Here is an 18,063-nt window from a genome sequence, read left to right on the forward strand (position 1 = left end):
TACCCTCGACATTGTCGACATTTTCTAAGCTTTTTATATTAAAAATTATATTCTTACCCATCAATTATGTTTATAATTTTAGTGTCACTTTAATAAATTTGTATTATTAACTGCCACGCTTGTTTCCTGACATCTTTGTCAAAGACACCCTCTCTGCTGCATAACAATTCATTCTTCCGGTGTCACAAAACACTGCGAGTAAAGAGCCCTTTAAAGTCCTGTCGTACTGTTCGAGAAGTATCGATACGTTTTGTCCCGTATATCAAGAAAAGCTCAGTTGCCAAGTCTCCACTCTCGGGGACTTTGCCTCAGGTAACTGTTACATAATTTAATCCGTCAGATATTTTTTAAGAATTTATATTTGTTACATTTTTCACAATCAAGCTTTAAAAGAGATGGTTACTTTTAAAAACACTGAATGGAATACTGAAACATTTGTTAGAATTGAGCATTACTGATTACTGAAAATTTGCCATACCTGGTCTAATATATGTTTGTGCATTGAAGCGCAAATCACTTTATTAAATGCTCGTGCATTCACGTCTTATTTCACATATGACCCGCGCATAAGCGTGACTTTTTGTTAAAAATGCTGCATTTTAAAGGGTTGGGGTGCGCGTGATCTGAAATGTCCAGTTCAGTCGGTTTGTTCCTTTGACAGTTTGCTCGTGTTTTGTCCTTGTTTTTGTGCTGAAGGTAAGGTCACGTGTGCAAAGCAGCTGAGCTCAGTTTGCTTACTTCAACCGGCGCTGCGCAGACCGATCGTTATATGACATCACAGTGCCGCGAGAGAGTACAGTTTGAAATTGCTCTCGCGGTACTTTCGTGTCATTTTGATCTGTCTGCGTAATGTCGAAGACATTTCGTGTGTCACAGCGCCACCTTTTAAGGAGGCTCACACGCTGTAACCAAAGCCAAAGTTGCTGTCATCATTGCCCAACCGAGGATGTTCATGGCAGGACAGACACTGAGATTTCTTTTTCCAATCCTGTTCTGTTTTTAACAAGAGGAGGTCGCAGTTTTCCTTTTGCTTTAAATAGATGCTCTTTTGGGGAGAAAAGAAAGACTTGCACGTTATGTCATTTGTCTTTCCTGTTATAACAAAGCTCCAGCTACTGGTACCAGGAGTATCCTGGGTTTTTTTGTTCATTGACTTTTACAAAACGAGTTGAGGTAATGTATAAGAAATGTACATACAGATATACTGTTCATATATGCAAACCAATACATACAAAGCAATAAAAAAGTGTTAGTGTGTTGTATTTTGCATCCTAAACTTAGTATTGCAACGTTATAATAATACATTTCAATCAGATAAAGACAAATGAAATGTATTGTAATTAAATTCAAACTGTGTATTTTACTCGCTTTTAGGTTGCAAACCAATGCAATTTCTAATTTCTTTAGTATTTTACCATTTACCAAAATAATTTACTATTGCATAATGCATGGAATTCACAGAAAACTTAGTAAGACAATAATTTGACATTTGAATTCTTATGTGCAACTTATTTATATAAGACATCTAAAAGGCATAGTTGAATTTTAGATGACACATCTTTTAAGTTGAAAACACTAAAATAGCCAGGAGACAGATTTATGTTACACCAGGAAACAGGTGTGTAGTGGAGGCTCTGAAGGTATGGGGTGTAACCTAATAAGTTTGCTTTACAAGATTACGCAGTTATCAAGCATTATCTGTTACCCAAGAGACGGCATCACTCAACGTCCTCATCGTATTCGAAATACAATGTCCCTTTGTGGGCTACATGAGTCCTTTTGTTTCCTTTTTTGTCTCTGGAAACTACTTTTCTTTGTTGTGTGAATTAAGCTTTATGTGCTTGTATAAGTGTAGAAGGGCCATTGCTACAATTGCCCTGTTTCCATATCAAAGAACAGCCTGTCCTGCAAAAATCATCTGCCTACTATAGGACTGATCTCATGATCTCAGGCTTATTTCATTGATACCTCTTTACTTGACAACTCCCAGCAGCTGTTCAAGATGCCACTAAACGATGAGCGTCCCACCTCAACATCTACGATGGCCAGCGAGGACCTGAACAGTGATACAGAGTCATCGGAGAGGTGCGACAGTTTGACCTCGTGCAGCGATGTTGACTATTCGCGTCAGAGCTTCACCAGCAATTCTTCCAGCAAACACAACTCACCTTCTTGTAAGTGTCTTACTAACACACACACACACACACACACACACACACACACACACACACACACACACACACACACACACAAGGAAGCCCACATGGCAAAAAAGGCAAAAAATGGGTTTTAAATATATATATATATATATATATATATATATATATATATATATATATATATATATATATATATATATATATATATATATATATATATATATATATATATATATATATTTGAATTTGAAAATATAATTATTCTTAACCTTTTACCCTATAAATGTATTTCATGGGCAACAAATACTAATTTCTAATTTTACAATCCATACAGCAAAAATGTATTTTTCCTGACCAAAAATTAAAGTTTGTATAAAATGTATAAAGTATAAAATGTTTAAGTATGTATATAATATACAATTATAAGTATATTTTTGCAGTTGAAAATATATTTACATTTAATTTTAATATTTTCAAAATAATGAAAATTAGTTATGTTTACAGGTTTCTAACATACAAAGTTTTTCTTAAATGCTTTAAAATATGTTTATTTGTTAAAATCATTTTCAAAATGCACAAAAAATATTGATGAAAATGCATTTTTATATACACATTTCAAAAATACATGTTTGTAAACACATTTCAAAATATATATTTCAGTACATATATTTTGGCCATATTTTTATATTTTGAAAACACAACTCGCCTGCTTACTAACACACATACACAAAGGAAGCTCTGATAGCAAACAAAATACATTTCTTTGGCTGAAAATGTGTTTTAAATATATTTTTTAATTTGAAAATATATTTAGTTTTAACCTTTTATCCTCCAAAATGTATTTCTGGGGCAAAAAAATACTAATTTCTAATTTGACACGGCACAAAATATATTTTTCCTGACCAAAATATAAACGTTTGTATAAATTGTATGAAGTATCACATTTATAAGTATGTATAAAATATAAGATGAGTATATTTTTTGCAGTTAATATATTACATTTTAATATTTTCAAAATAAAAAATTATTCATGTTTAAAGGTTTTGTAACATACTAAGCTTTTAAAATTATTTTCAAAATACATAAAAAATGGCCAATATATTGGTACAAAAAACTCAAACACATTTCCAAATATATATTTCAGTACATATATTTTTTGGCCATTTTTTTGTTAATTTTAAAATCTATTTAAAATTATATTTGAAAATATTTTTTTGCTGATGGGAGTGTATGGGTATAGATTTTTTATTTGTGACCTTGCCTGTGAAAATCCAGGGTAAAGTCTTAATCAAATTGTGAGATTAGGAGCAACAAAGTTTGATTTTACATCAATTCAATCTTTGATATGGCCTATCAAGGTTATGTTTTTACAATGCTTTTATATTATGTAGGATGATTTTTGTTAAATACTAAATAGAGTACCTGTAGTTTTGACATACGGAAGTGGCACAAACTAATTATAGTCTCCGAATGCTAAATTTAATACACACACTTTGTATTCAGGCAGTCCACCAAAAACCGTAACACTTGATGAAGTTATGGATTCAGCCCGGGACCTGTCTAACCTGTGCCTGGCTCACGAGATCGTAGTCAACCGCAACTTTCACCTAGAGCCTCCAGAACTACCTCAACACAGGTACCAGATTAATACCAAATTACTATTTATTTGAGGTAACATGAGTAAATCGAGTAAACTCTTCCTCTTGATATCTGTAGTTTGTGTAGTGAAACGCTTCAACGCTCTGTTTATTCTTTTAAGCTTGGAGAAGAGGGTAAAAGATATGGTGCACAAGGCATTCTGGGATTGCCTTGAATCAGAGCTGAACGAAGACCCGCCTGAGTACGACTATGCCATCAAACTTCTAGAAGAGATCAGAGATGTAAGTCATACGTTTACTTTGGTACAATGATGATGTGGCAAATGCAGTGATGTTTATTGATTAATCTTTCGTTTCTTCTCATCAAAGACCCTGCTGTCCTTCCTCAACCCTGGGGCTAACCGCCTGCGTACTCAGATTATAGAGGTTCTGGACATGGACCTGATACGCCAGCAGGCTGACAACAATGCGGTTGATATCCAGGGCCTTGCTTCATACATCATCAATACTATGGGAAAGTTTTGCGCGCCTGTTCGAGACGATGAGATCAAGAAACTCAAGGAGAACTCTGGGGACATTGTGAATCAGTTAAAGTATGTTGATTTCTTCCATCATTTAAATGTGCTTTATGTAATATTTTGAAGGATCTCCTGACAGAAATGCAATATAATATACATAACTATATTATCAGTGGTGTATATTAACTGGATTGTTTTTATTACCTTAGAATGAGCCTCCTTAGGTCTCCTAATATGGAAGTCGCGGTCATGTTTTTACAGTAGCCCCAAACAGACGAACTGCTCTATGTAGCGCGTTTCGTCACTACATTGTCTCAGACTTTGCATTTTGAAATGGAGGGGTGAGCTGTGGACTGAGCCGTTGGTTGCAAATCACAATCTCACGCTAGATGCCGCTAAAAATCTACACAGTGGACCTTTAACGAAAATTAGTATGTTTATGTTTAACGTTCCCGTCTACGTGCAATTACAGTGGCAGACCACTAGTAGGCAGTGTTCACAGGCAAGCGGAAATGTGTATAAGAAATTTTGCTTGAGAAAGGGCCATAGCAGACCAATCACAGCTTTAATTGACGCGTTGTTACATTTTTGGAAAGGTGTGCGTCAGGCTACCCAGTGCTACGCATAGCCTACGGCTTAGGAGTATAAATCAGGCTTTCCAATTTTTTTGAAAATATGCTAATTTTCCAGCTCCACTATTGTTAAACATTTGATTCTTACTGTTTTGGAATCCATTCAGGTGATCTCCAGGCTGGTGCTAGCACTTTTAGCATAGCTTAGCACAATCCATTGAATCTGATTAGACCATTAGCATCGTGCTAAAAAATAACCAAAGAGTTTCAATATTTTTCCTATTTAAAACTTGACTCTTCTGTAGTTACATCGTGTACTAAGATCGACGGAAAATTAAAAGTTGTGATTTTCTAGGGAGATATGGCTAGAAACTGGCAAAAAAATCAAGGACTTTGCTAAAGTAACATGGCTGCAGCAGGCGTAGTGATATTACGCACTGCCCAAAAATAGTCCCCTGCTATTGAAAGTAACCATGGGGACTATTTTCGGGCAGTGCGTAATATCGAAACTCTTTGGTTATTTTTAGCGCGATGCTAATGGTCTAATCAGATTCAATGGATTGTGCTAAGCTATGCTAAAAGTGCTAGCGCCAGACCTGGAGATCGGCTGAATGGATTACAAAACAGTAAGAATAAAATGTTTAACTCTAGGGGAGCTGGAAAATTTGCAGATTTTCAAAATAAGTGTAATGTCCCTTTAAGGAACAGAGTCATCCGTATAAAGGTGTTGAATGAAGGTTACAGTTAGTTACCAATAAAGAAAAATGAATACATTTTAAATGACTATTTGTGGTTAAACAGGGAGATCTTCCGGGTTTTGGATCTGATGAAAATGGACATGGTGAATTTTACCATCCAAAGCTTCAGGCCAGAACTTCAGAAGCATTCAGTGGAGTATGAAAGAGAAAAATTCCAAAGCATTCTGGAAAAAACTCCCAGTAAGACTTTTAGGCATCACAAATCTGTCACGTGTATGCATCGATTAACCAATAATCATAGGCACACTTTGGCTCTTAATGTCATTTTAATGACCTATAGGTGCTTTGGATCACACAACTGAATGGATCAAAGCATCAATAGAGGAGGCCACTCGACTCATGCCACCAGCAGAAAAGAGCAGCGATACGAAGCAGGGTAGCATGTCCTTACCAGGGCCTGAGCTTGTTTTAAATACTGCCTACTTAAAACTGCTCGCCTGGGATGAGAGCAAGGGCCCACTGCCTGAGGTTGGTGACCACACACACAGACAGCTAAAGCTAACTTGAGCAAGCTGTGACTTTAGAGAAGCAAACATTTTTATTGCTGGCCTTTAAAATGTGTACCTCTCTCTCGCACTTTTAGACCCTGGTGACAGATGAAGTGAGATTGCAGGAAATGCAACGCTCTCTTCAGCTCTACCAAACTGTTGCATCTGTTCTACTGATAGTCTGCAGCTCGATAGGAGGGGCCGTCTCAGGCCTGCCGGCTCTTGTCGAGAAACTTAAAAAGATGACAGCGGTACTGCTGGAGGGAATGCATAGCACGTAAGTCCATTTTTTGTTTTTATGTACTTTGCTCATGCTAATGCATGCATCACCACGCCCATACTTCAATACAAAATCACTTAATTACTACTTGAATGCCTCAGGGCTAAACATCTTTCCGTTCCCTGATTTACAGAGACTTCAACATGACCGAATCTCTCGGAAATGTCAGCGCACAGATCTGCTCCGAGGTCAATAAGTCTCTGAAAGAAAGAAATTTCCCACTTCTCCCCGCTGAACTGCAAGCTATTCTGAAAGGCCAGATCTGTGAAATCACACAGGAGAATAACCCAATACGTACTCTTGTTGGTAAGGAAAATCCTAATAAGCCTGTAAAGTTAGAAACCATATCATCTCCTTTTTTCTAACATGCTTTGCTGTCCTACAGAGGGGAGAGCTCAGCAGTACTTCAGGATACTCCTCACCACTACCAACTCACACAGGACCCTTCCTCCCGTCCCACCAGGGTTGGGCCTGATTCAACCGGAGCTCATGGCCCTGGGGTTCGGTTTTGTCAACCTTGTCAACTACAACAAAAAGGTTTATACTCCTTTCTACGTCAGTATCCTGAAGACGCTGCTTTTCGACAATCAAGCGCCAGGGGCCACTTCTCAAATCGCACAGGGGGCTCCCACCACCCCACTGGAATCCAAATGAACAGGGATTGTGGATGTGCTGTCAACATCACCAGACATGTTATTCATGTATTTAGTGAAATAATAATAATAATAATAAAATAGAGAATCATCGACTGATTCTGCAGGTTTATTCACTGCAGTACAACAAAGACTGAAGAACAACTGTATCCTAGGGTGCTTAATATGGAAAGAGAGAGATTTTGAGATGTTACAAAGAAATGTGTGTTAAAGGGCACCTATTATGCAAAATCCACTTTTACAAGGTGTTTGGACATCGTTTTGGCAGCCACCGTACAATGAAAAAAATCACTCATTCAATTTTATTCGCATTAAACCAAAGCAGTCTCATTTGACATGCTGTTTTGATTCTCTTATCAATGTGACATCACACTGATAAAGCCCCGCCCACAGCCACTGACTGACAGTCCCTCAAGTTTCAACCCTCAGCGAGTTGTTGTATCTTTTAGTAAGGGAGTGAAGAGCAGCAGCTCATTTTTAAAAGGTACATCAAATACGGGACATGCTATAAAAATGATGTGTGGGGTATTTTTAGCTGAAACTTCACACACACTCCGCACACTTGAGACTTATATTACATCTTGTAAAACTGGGCATATTAGGTGCCCTTTAAATGAAACTATGTTCCTTGCCAAGTATTTTTTTAGCATCTCTTCACTTGTGGTTCTCACTTTACAGTGTTACTGCAATACAGTAGTTTTTACATACAGTACATTGACAAATAATGTTTTTGTGCAAGGCAAAAAAGTTTTGTGTAATTAAAATAATAGTGCCAGAATAGGCAAATATATTTATAAAGACAAAAGGGTCATTTAAGAGTACATGTTGCTATATATTTACCTAGAGATACCAGTGTATGTTATCTCGTGTCAATTTTCCAAAATTATACATGCATATATTTTAAAGGAGTAAAATAATAAAAATAAGATTTGTTTGTTATACATTTAAAAGTATTGTGTTTCAATGCCTAACTGTATTTATACTTGAAAATTTGAAAAAAAAAATAGATATAACTTGAAATTACATGAAGATGAAACAAGCATAACTCTGGAATACTGAGGGGAAATGAAATTAGGCTAAATTTGATTTTGGTTCTGGTAATGTCATTTTTACATTTAACTGCATGTTTTGCTTTTTATCTAGTTTTGTATGCCGTTTGTATTTCACTGTGTTTTGATTACAGGCATGTTTGTTCATTGCTTTTTATGATAAATGGAGGGATAAATATGTTGTTGTGGTATTTAGATTTCCGTTGATACAGTTTTAGCTATTATGAAACTGCACAATTGTTACCTTTGTTGAGGATTTTTTTTTGTTGCCATCTTTACACATAAACGGGTCTCTGTGTGTGAAAACCAAGTATAAGTTGATGTTTTATCCCTGACAATTATTTCATTTTGCAATGTATGTATTCTTTGTTATATGTAAGGACCCTTGCAAGAACAAAAAAATAAAAGTGTGAAAAACTCATGATGATTCATGTTTCCTTTTAACTCTCCTATTATGTTTGGGGTCAAATAACCCCAAAGCTGCTTTGACATCTCTAAAAAAATATAATTGTATTTTTAAACCTACTTTTTGACTTTTTCTTAATACTTTTTGACTTGAAGTTACTTTTAGTAACTTTGGATAAAAGTGTCTGCCAAGTATATAAATGTACATACAGTACACCCAGTGTTCCTGTAAAACTGATCTAATGAGTGTTTTTTTACTATTAATACGTGAAAAACTTGTAAAATACTTGTGCTTAAATAAAATAAATGTTATATATTATTTTCATTAATACTTTAATTTAACAAAAATGTACACTAAATTTATGTGCTACAAGATACGTTTTCATAGAAATTAATTTATTAAATAAACAATTTATGTATAAAAAATTTATAGTTATGTTTTTTCTTTAAATTTTATTTCAAATTTAAAGTTATTTAGCATATTAAACTATTTAGGTTTGTACACCCCAAACATTAATAATGTTTGAACATGTCAAACAATTGTAAATTATTTTTTAAATAATTGTATAAAATGTTCACTTTGACATCCCACTATAGATTTATCCACTGCAAGAGCGAATCTGTGTCATATCTAATTTTAGTACGAGTACTAAACATTTTCCAGCGAACACAGACCTATGACTTTTATTTTGCAAGAACTCGACTTCCGTTTCGCTGTGATGGTTGTTGCTGATGACGAATGTTGTAAGTTGAAGGCTAAACTGTGTCCATAGACAGTGTCAAACTCACGATCTTTACAATTTTTAGGAGCATCGTCACTTTTACTTCATTTTCTTTCAACATTTTAAAGCTTTCACCATGATGCAATTCATTGTAAGTATTTACTTCTTTCAATGTCACTCCGTATTTAGACAACATGCGTGCTTACATTGCTTTGAACTAATAATGTTGTTTACGTTACATAGCTTTGAACTAATTGGTTTATGATATCAGTAAAACTATACACAGACATTTAAACAAATTGACCTGTATACATTTTCCATTATAGTATACAGAATATTTTATGATATAAAAATATAACGTAAGTCATCTATGACTCATAACATTTCGCTTATGGACCATCTCTTGTAATTGCAGCTTGGCTTTACTCTTGGAAACGTGGTTGGCATGTACCTGGCACAGAATTACGAGGTTAGAAAAGGTTTATTAACATTTATTTGTTATTCAATGACTGTCATTTACTCTATCTTAGACAACAATTTGTTCCTAAAATAATATCAGATGTAATTCGTTTTATGATACATTTTGTGGACCCTTTTTAAGGTACCCAACATTTCAAAGAAGATCGAGGCCTTCAAAAAGGACGTGGAAGCCAAGAAGAAACCTCCAGAGTGACGATGAGTCACAGGTGGAAATATGGCTGATATGATTGAACTGAAACTAGAGGGGACATAAAAAAACAGGAAATTCTCAATGTTACCGTTTAAATATAAACATCTTAAATGCACAGTATAATCCAGGTGTCAAATATTGCCTCAAATCCCCTTTTGGTTTAAAAGTTGATTTTTCTCTTCTGCCTTGTTTTCTAAAGTGAGTGCAATTCAAGCCAATAAAGATAAGGTTTCTGTTACATGCTACATAAGTATTTAATATATCAAAACTTTATTTGAACAACATGTGCTTGATTTTCTTGAATAAGATGCAGAATAAAGCAGTTGTTGGGCTTTTAATATGTACAGCAAAACAAAATATTTAAGACAAAAGGAACTGAATATAAAATAACTGCTTTATTATTTATAATGCAACAAAGAAGTGAGATTGCACAAATAAAGGTGCTACTTTTAACTTAAACAAGTTTTTGTAATGTTTTCTTACTATGGGTAACAAAAGCATGCATTTTAATAAAGTGGATTTATTAAAGTTAAACCAACTTTTAATGTGAACTGTACATTAAGTATTAGATTAAGTCAGGACTAAGCTAAAAATTATAAAGAAAACATTTTTAATTTTAAAAGAGTGCAGTAGTAAATATGAACACCAGATGGCGCGGTGTACCATACTTAAACGGCTTTTTTAAGTCTTCAAAATTCATCACTTAAATGTATGTAAAATGTATGTGGTCGAAGTAAATATATATATATTTTATTATTTATTATAGTATTAAAATTGGATATATTAAATAATTTGTTAAGATCTGTTATGACTTTTATTATATCTAATATTTTAGTATAAGGACTTTTAACACATTATTATTTCTAAACACTATAACCATGTTAAAAACTAATACAAGTCAGTTTAAGGCATTGATGTATAGTATTATACGTAAAGCATGCTATTTATTAACGACGCATTAAGATCGCAGACGTTTCATTAATTTAAGCGTAACGTTACGTCTTACCGGAAGTTGACAGTGAGTATTTCCGGAACACGTGTCCGCCCGTGTTATAGCTGGACGACCGGGTGTCAAGAGAAGTGACAGCAAATATGATTTCCCCCACAGACTCTCAAAGTAAGTTCACTATTTACCTGTATCACTGACGGGTTTAATCAACACAATGACTGTCACATTATCACCAAATGATCTGGATCGAAACTGTATTGAATTGCATTTACAGAAAATTATTATCGTTTTAAAATGCATGTGCTGGTTAATAAATACTGATTAGCGATGTTTTAACGTAGATTTAACTTTAGCAAAATTATTAACGTGAAAATACTCTATTTTTTTAGTATTTATTATGGTAAAGTGTAGTAAACTGTAGTTTATTTAAGTAAATAATTGTAATTAAACTTAATGTAGTATTTGATGTTTAAATGTAGTAATTGTTTGTATATTACTGTATTCTATTGTACTAGTAAATTGATACTGTAGTAAATAAAAATTTTAAAAACACTATAGTGTGTAGGAATTCTATTAGAGTATACTATGGTAAATACTTAAGTATACTGCAGTATTTAATGGGGGCAGGTTAACACCCATCATAAAAACCTCATTTTTTAGTTAACTGTCAAAACTTCCAAATTACCCAAATTCATCTTTTAATAACGTATGATAAATCATAATAATAGTAGCATCGCAGGTACATTTATGAACATGTATGTGTCATTACATGCCAGATTTCCATTCATTGTTTAAGAATAAACTGTGACATTCATGAATAAAATTGTGTGAAATGGATTTGATTTTTGGCTTTCTCCCAACAGAAATTGGAATAGGGCTAACTGGGTTTGGTGTGTTTTTTATCTTCTTTGGGATGATCCTGTTTTTTGATAAAGCCCTACTTGCCATAGGAAATGTGAGTGTTCACTTCTTGTCATAAACGTTAGTTTGTTATTTAGTAAGCTGATGGCACTAACAAACCTTCCTTTATATTACATACACATAATTTACATTCCTCTCCTAATACTTATGATGTTTATGATTTAAATTGAGTTCACTGAGACACATAAGCATAGATTCCTCACCCATCGTCTCTCGCTCTCTCTTACCTCCATTTTGATCTTCGACTTGTTTCAGATCTTTTTCGTTATCGGCCTGTCGTTCGTCATTGGGTTGGAAAGGACTTTCAAGTTCTTCTTCCAGAAACACAAGATGAAAGCTACCACCTTTTTCTTAGGGGGCGTCATCGTGGTGTTGATCGGATGGCCCATCATCGGAGTGGCTCTAGAGTCTTATGGCTTCTTTCTGTTATTTAGGTATTTTCAAAGGATTGTAACGCATACAAATGAAGAAAGTCTTAAAGGGCACATATTATTCCTATTTTTACAATATGTAATAGAAGTCTCAGGTGTGTCCAGAACGTTTCTCACGATGCCCGACAGATCATTTATTATAGCATGTCCAAAATGGCCCTATTTGGGTGGGAGCAGAAACGCACTATTTTGTGTGTGTACCTTTAAATGCAAATTAGCTATTGTGCTGCGCTCCCTTACCAAAATAGATGCTTTGGCTAAAATAGATCTGAGTTAGCAGAGAATCACAGACAAAATAGCAGACAGCATCCAGCTCACTAAGTGCAGAAACTATGAACTGTCAGTCAGCGTCCGTGGGCGGGGCTTTAGCAGCGTGACATCACATTTTTGTCCAAAAGTGGATTTTGTATAATAGGTGCCCTTTGATGTTGCAGCTGTATGAGATGTTAGAAATAGTATTGACTGATATGGGTTTTTAATGGTTGATATTGAGAGAGAGGATTGTGGAAAATCAGCTAGTATATGTCTGGTTCTAGTTAAAGCCACATCTATTGATATTGTCTTTTCTGTTGTGTTTGTGTGAAGGGGTTTCATTCCAGTGGTTATCGGTTTCTTCAGAAGGATCCCTGTACTTGGATATTTGCTGAATCTTCCATTCATAAGTGTGGTAAGTTTTATTAAGGAGGTGGATAAAGAGAGTCCACTACTATTACTGTTACTGTTATTATTATATAAGGATTATTTAAGACTACAGTGAATTAAAAAGTCAACTCATAAGGCTATAAAGCAACAAGCAATATCTTACATTTTTACTTGGCTTTTTGTCCAATTCCAATAAAATTTCTACGGCGTTGAAATTTAATTGGTTAGAAATCTTACTGAACATAGTTTATTAAAGATCACAAATATTTCAATTGAATGTGATTTTACCACATCACAACATTTTTATTTCCGATGAATTGCTTGTCACATTGTTAGGACACTGATTGTACACTGTGGAAATTCACTTAAAATCCTTTTGCATGCTTTAGCAGCTCAGAGACTAATCTTTGAAAACTTGAAAATAAAAACCACATCGCTATTAAGACTTTGTAAGGAAGTTGTTTCCTCACAAAGTATCAATTTCAATGTGTCCCAATCTACCTGAATTCACTCTACTTGGTAACATTTGTGGATATCTATAATTGGATTCACTACATGGCTTCCAATGGAAACCAGTGTTGTTTAGGATTAGAATAAGTACTTAAAATATGAGGAGTTCAGATGCAAAACCCTCTAAGTGTGTCTGACATTTTTTGTAAATGTGCTTTTTTATCAGGCTCTCATGTTTAGGTTTAGTAATACTTAAATTTGATAAAATAAGGTTATTATTAGGCAGTTATTGAAAAGTCTTATTTGAACAAATGTCACTTTAGCTTTACATTTAACAAATCTAAAGGCAGCGAACCCTCTAAAAATCCACTTCTTCAGTCAAACCGTTGCAAAATCACTAAAGATGCAACTAGAAACATTGCAAATGATGAAAGTCAGAATTTAAAAGGTAAAATTAAGAAATTGAAACACACTGTGATGCACACGTTTAAAGGGTTAGTTCGGCCAAAAATGATATTAAACCCATGATTTACTCACCCCCAAGCTGTTCGAGTTGCATATGTCCATCATTTTTCAGACAAACACATTTTTGGATATTTTAGAAAATGTTTTAGATCTTTCAGTTGATTAAATGTAATGTTACGGGATCCATGACCTTCAAGTCCAAAAAAAGTGCGTCCATCCTTCACAAAATAAATCCAAACGGCTCCAGGATGATAAACAAAGGTCTTCTGAGGGTAATCCGCGCGGTGTTGTTGTAGAAATATCCATATTTAAAACTTTATTAACGTAAATAACTACCTTCCGGTAGTGCCGCCATCTTAGACTCCTCTGTATTCAGGAGAGAGTATTAGCGTAGTGTACGCACTTTTCTTAGTGACGTATGACAAATTCGGAGGGCGGGGCACAGAGCAGCAGCAGAGTAGCCTCCGTAGGCTGCGTAAGCTCTCATCCTGAATGCGGACGCGACTAAGATGGCGGCGCTACCGGAAGGTATTTATTTACGTTAATAAAGTTTTAAATATGGATATTTCTACAACACCGCACGGATTACCCTCAGAAGACCTTTGTTTATCATCCTGGAGCCTTTTGGATTTATTTTGTGAAGGATGGAGACACTTTTTTTGGACTTGAAGGTCGTGGACCCCGTAACATTACATTTAATCAACTGAAAAATCTAAAACATTTTCTAAATATCCGAAAATGTGTTTGTCTGAAAAACGATGGACATATGCAACTCGGACAGCTTGGGGGTGAGTAAATCATGGGTTTAATATCATTTTTGGCCGAACTATCCCTTTAAACATGATCCATGAGCACTTTGCAAAAAAATCAGTGTGACACTTAACGGATTTTGCAAAAAAAACAACAACCCTTGTATTTCTGAATGGCCTGATGCCAGGATTAAGTAGATTTGAAGCAAGTGTATTTGATGAACATTCAGTTAATATCATCATCTCATTTTTGACAGAGGTGACGTTTAGCGGCTTTTGCATCCGAGCTCTTCATACTTTGGCCTTTTCTGGCCATGATTTCTTCATGTGTTCTCCCTAACACCAACAACTGCTTCCTGTGAGTGTGTTTTGTCTTTAAATGTATGTTTGTTGTTCTCTTAAAGCCTTCCAAAGGCTGAGTCGACACTGACATCTTGGTCAGTCCGTGGTGCTAATTCTGTCTTGCACGTGAGCATGAACCTGCGGTGTGCACTTCATATTTTAAAGTCACCATGAAACAGAAGTAGCAATTGTCTTCTTTTCCGTATTGTGACGCATATCCGGCTTCTGAAATGAGGAAAGGCGGGACTTGATTTCGTCCATTGAGAATTTATTGGATCTTGGAAAGTCTCAGATTGCTCTGCCCTTGCACTGTTCCTCTTAACAGGAAGTCATTTCGAGGAGGGGAGGAGGTTAACTTTTTTAATTAAAGATTATGATGGTACATTATTTATTTTTTTAATAATAAAGTGCACAGATAAGTCATTTATCAAAAATAAAAAACACAATATTCTATTAAAAGAAATAATTATTTTTTTTTCATTTCAATTTCATGGTGACTAAGTGATTTAACTGTGCTTTGTTTATTAGCAGCATTTACAGTGTCAGTCAGTGTCATAATGTTACATTTTAAGTATATAATATGCACTTCAATATGTAATATTAATTTGTAATACATTTCAGATAATATTATTGTAATTTGTCTATCATTTTTAAATGAATGATTAAGTTAGGGCTGCACACAATATAGCCAAATCACAAAAATATTGTGCATATCGCATTATGCATATAGCGATAGTTTGCAATAACTGAACAACTTTAATACTGGAGAAGGTTATATTTATTATATAATTGTCATTTTTAAAAAGATCAATTGATTTTACAAAGCTTAAAGCAGACATATCATGCTTTTAAATCTGTCCTTTTTACATATAAATCATCTATTTGTGGTCTATGTAAAGCGAAACTGCAATGCTTGGGTCTGAATTCCTCATTATTATAGCCCCACAGGCCCCCTTTCTACCCCTTTTCTGATGTGCATCTGAGAGCAACTCGTTTTGGTACTGTCTTTTTAAATGCACGTCATACCCTACCCCCTCTCCAGGTTGCAGAGGTGACACTCGGTTAAACTCCACCCCGTTCGGCCATTTTTGTAGTTTTATAGCAGAGATACGATTATCTAGCTGCACAGAAACTTTTTATTTACTCGTTATTCACAAAATGTCAACAACGGAAGACTTGTCCATCCAGCCTTATATGTTCGCGCCAGAGTCGGAAACGTACTGAGAGGAAAATGAAGACGACGAACCTGCAGAACAACGTCTTCATATGGAGGTATCGCAATGGTCTGAGGCTGCAGCCTCCGGAGGTCGCATATCTAGGCTGCATACGACATCAAGACGGTCTTATTTCAGAATATTAACAATTATAAAGTTTACTATTATTCTTAGTTAATCGTAAATTGTTGTAATATGCTCATGACTTGCAAATGTGATGCTCAGTTAACTTAAACCAGGCTTGATGCCCAAAAGCGATCTCCGCAGGCTGCAGCCTTCGGAGTGAGAAACAGCACTGCTAAACCATGACCACCGTGTACTTTACTTTTTTACTTTAAGTTATAAACTGCTTACCGAAGTGCTCTGCTCGTCGTCTCCAAAGAAAGAAGTAATTGACCCCTCAATCAGACGAAGTCTATCGGCAAATCCTTCTTTATACTGGCGGAGATTGGTGAAGTAGTTATCCTTAAAGTGCCTCGGGCACAGAAAAATGACTTTACCCACAGATGTGAGTACATTTCTTACGCTCTCGTAACTTCTGCATCCTTGAGCTTGGACTACAATATCGCAGCGAGAAATATAAAATGGCGGATTGCTCGTAGTGTTGGGCTGGAAGTCGATGTCCTTATTTAGCAGTTCCGCTGCAAATACTGTGACGTAATTGTTCAAAAAACGTAATAGATAATAGAAAAATCAGAACCAGTTGGAAAATATGACCAAAACAGAATATAAAGATATCAACAAAGCACCTGAAGAGACTAATTTCAACTTTTATGTACTTATAAACACTACAAATATACAACAAAATGCATTTAAGAGCCAAGAAAGTGGATTTAGCATGATATGTCTCCTTTAAGCATTATCATACCGCACATAGCTCGCCAAATCAAATACCGTTTTGTTCGGCAATATCGTGCAGTCCTAGTTTAAATGTATTCATTTCTTTCTTTAATATGTCCTAATTCTACGCTCTTTTCTTCTAGTACATGGACAAAGCAAGCGAAAGCAACAACATGGTTTAACAAAGACAGATTTTTCTTATTTATGATGGATTTTGAAACGTTACCCTGAAACAGTCATGTGAAACATGCGTTAACATTGTAAGGATGAGCATTTGTGATATCTACGACATTGAGAGGCAATCGGAGTGGCTTGGAAAATAAGCCACGCCCACTTCTTGCCAGGCACACCAAATCTATGGAGCTGCATCACATGGCCCAGCATCACTGCATCCTAGAGGAACTCAACGTGTATACTTGTTAAATGCCTACTTCATGAAGAAGTCAGCAGAAGTTATCCCATGATGGACGATTTGTTGAACAGGTTTAAGAGAGTCCTGGTTTTTTATTGACTACTGCAAGTCTCTATTCTGTTACAATGATTATTTTAATGAAGACAGAGTCAAGTGACTAATTTAAAGTCTTTTTGCTGTCAAATCTGTGTACAAGTGCAATATTCAGATTTCTTGTAATTATCTTATAAACTTATAGGTGATGACTAACAGGCATAATGTTACCATTGTTCTTTTGGCAAGTTATCTTGTTATCAAGTTATCTCAACATTGGGGTTTGATAGTGGTTCGCTGTCATGCACTTTTGTAAATAAATGTATTTACAAAATCTGCCATTTGTTTTTTATTGGGCTTTGGGGGCTTCCTGCTTTATTTTACAGATAGATCTTGACATGATTACAATGGACCCTAACCTATGCATTTGAAAATTACATATTACAGATTTAGAATGAGTTCACACCAATAATAAAATAATTCAGTCCTCAGAAACCACCCTAAAAGTTGTAGACAACCATTTTATATGACTTTCTATAAAAAACAGAGTGAGGTTTACATTTATTTACATGTTAAAATCATTGGGGTTATAAAAGGATGAACCAATTTTCATTTTGGGTTTATTCTTTATTTAAAGGAAAACGCCACCGTTTTTCAATATTTTACTGTGTTCTTACCTCAACTTAAACGAATACATACCCATCTTTATTCAATGCATGCACTTAATCTTTGTACAGCGTGTC

The 18,063-nt window shown here is 35.1% G+C and overlaps 3 protein-coding genes across 7 annotated transcripts; all 3 read left to right on the forward strand.

The window, feature by feature from the left end:
* Window positions 1–165: 165 nt before the first annotated feature.
* tcp11l2 (t-complex 11, testis-specific-like 2) lies at window positions 166–8,496 on the forward strand. 4 transcript variants are annotated; one of them, XM_065284851.2, is made up of 11 exons: window positions 197–312; window positions 697–1,173; window positions 1,991–2,174; window positions 3,663–3,795; window positions 3,919–4,039; window positions 4,127–4,350; window positions 5,649–5,785; window positions 5,886–6,073; window positions 6,189–6,370; window positions 6,507–6,679; window positions 6,759–8,496. In XM_065284851.2, the coding sequence occupies exons 3-11, from the start codon at window positions 2,003–2,005 to the stop codon at window positions 7,025–7,027; spliced, it is 1,599 nt and encodes a 532-aa protein (XP_065140923.2). In that variant the 5' UTR covers window positions 197–312; window positions 697–1,173; window positions 1,991–2,002; the 3' UTR covers window positions 7,028–8,496. The 4 variants fall into 4 exon arrangements, with proteins under 4 accessions (XP_065140919.2, XP_065140920.2, XP_065140923.2 ...); XM_065284850.2 differs by having other exon boundaries at window positions 1,994–2,174; XM_065284847.2 differs by lacking the exon at window positions 697–1,173 and having other exon boundaries at window positions 166–312.
* Window positions 8,497–9,183: 687 nt separating this feature from the next.
* On the forward strand, window positions 9,184–10,156 carry stmp1 (short transmembrane mitochondrial protein 1). The gene is made up of 3 exons (XM_065268507.2): window positions 9,184–9,353; window positions 9,618–9,671; window positions 9,804–10,156. The coding sequence occupies exons 1-3, from the start codon at window positions 9,339–9,341 to the stop codon at window positions 9,873–9,875; spliced, it is 141 nt and encodes a 46-aa protein (XP_065124579.1). The 5' UTR covers window positions 9,184–9,338; the 3' UTR covers window positions 9,876–10,156.
* A 305-nt stretch (window positions 10,157–10,461) lies between these two features.
* golt1ba (golgi transport 1Ba) lies at window positions 10,462–17,656 on the forward strand. 2 transcript variants are annotated; one of them, XR_010532492.2, is made up of 6 exons: window positions 10,462–10,989; window positions 11,685–11,776; window positions 11,998–12,176; window positions 12,759–12,840; window positions 14,737–14,837; window positions 17,019–17,656. XR_010532492.2 is itself a non-coding variant. In XM_065268506.2 (5 exons), the coding sequence occupies exons 1-5, from the start codon at window positions 10,965–10,967 to the stop codon at window positions 17,055–17,057; spliced, it is 417 nt and encodes a 138-aa protein (XP_065124578.1). In that variant the 5' UTR covers window positions 10,669–10,964; the 3' UTR covers window positions 17,058–17,656. The 2 variants fall into 2 exon arrangements, 1 of the variants encoding a protein (XP_065124578.1); XM_065268506.2 differs by lacking the exon at window positions 14,737–14,837 and having other exon boundaries at window positions 10,669–10,989.
* Window positions 17,657–18,063: the final 407 nt, after the last annotated feature.

This window comes from Paramisgurnus dabryanus, chromosome 1, assembly GCF_030506205.2.
Source record: "Paramisgurnus dabryanus chromosome 1, PD_genome_1.1, whole genome shotgun sequence".
NCBI classification, from domain to species: domain Eukaryota; kingdom Metazoa; phylum Chordata; class Actinopteri; order Cypriniformes; family Cobitidae; genus Paramisgurnus; species Paramisgurnus dabryanus.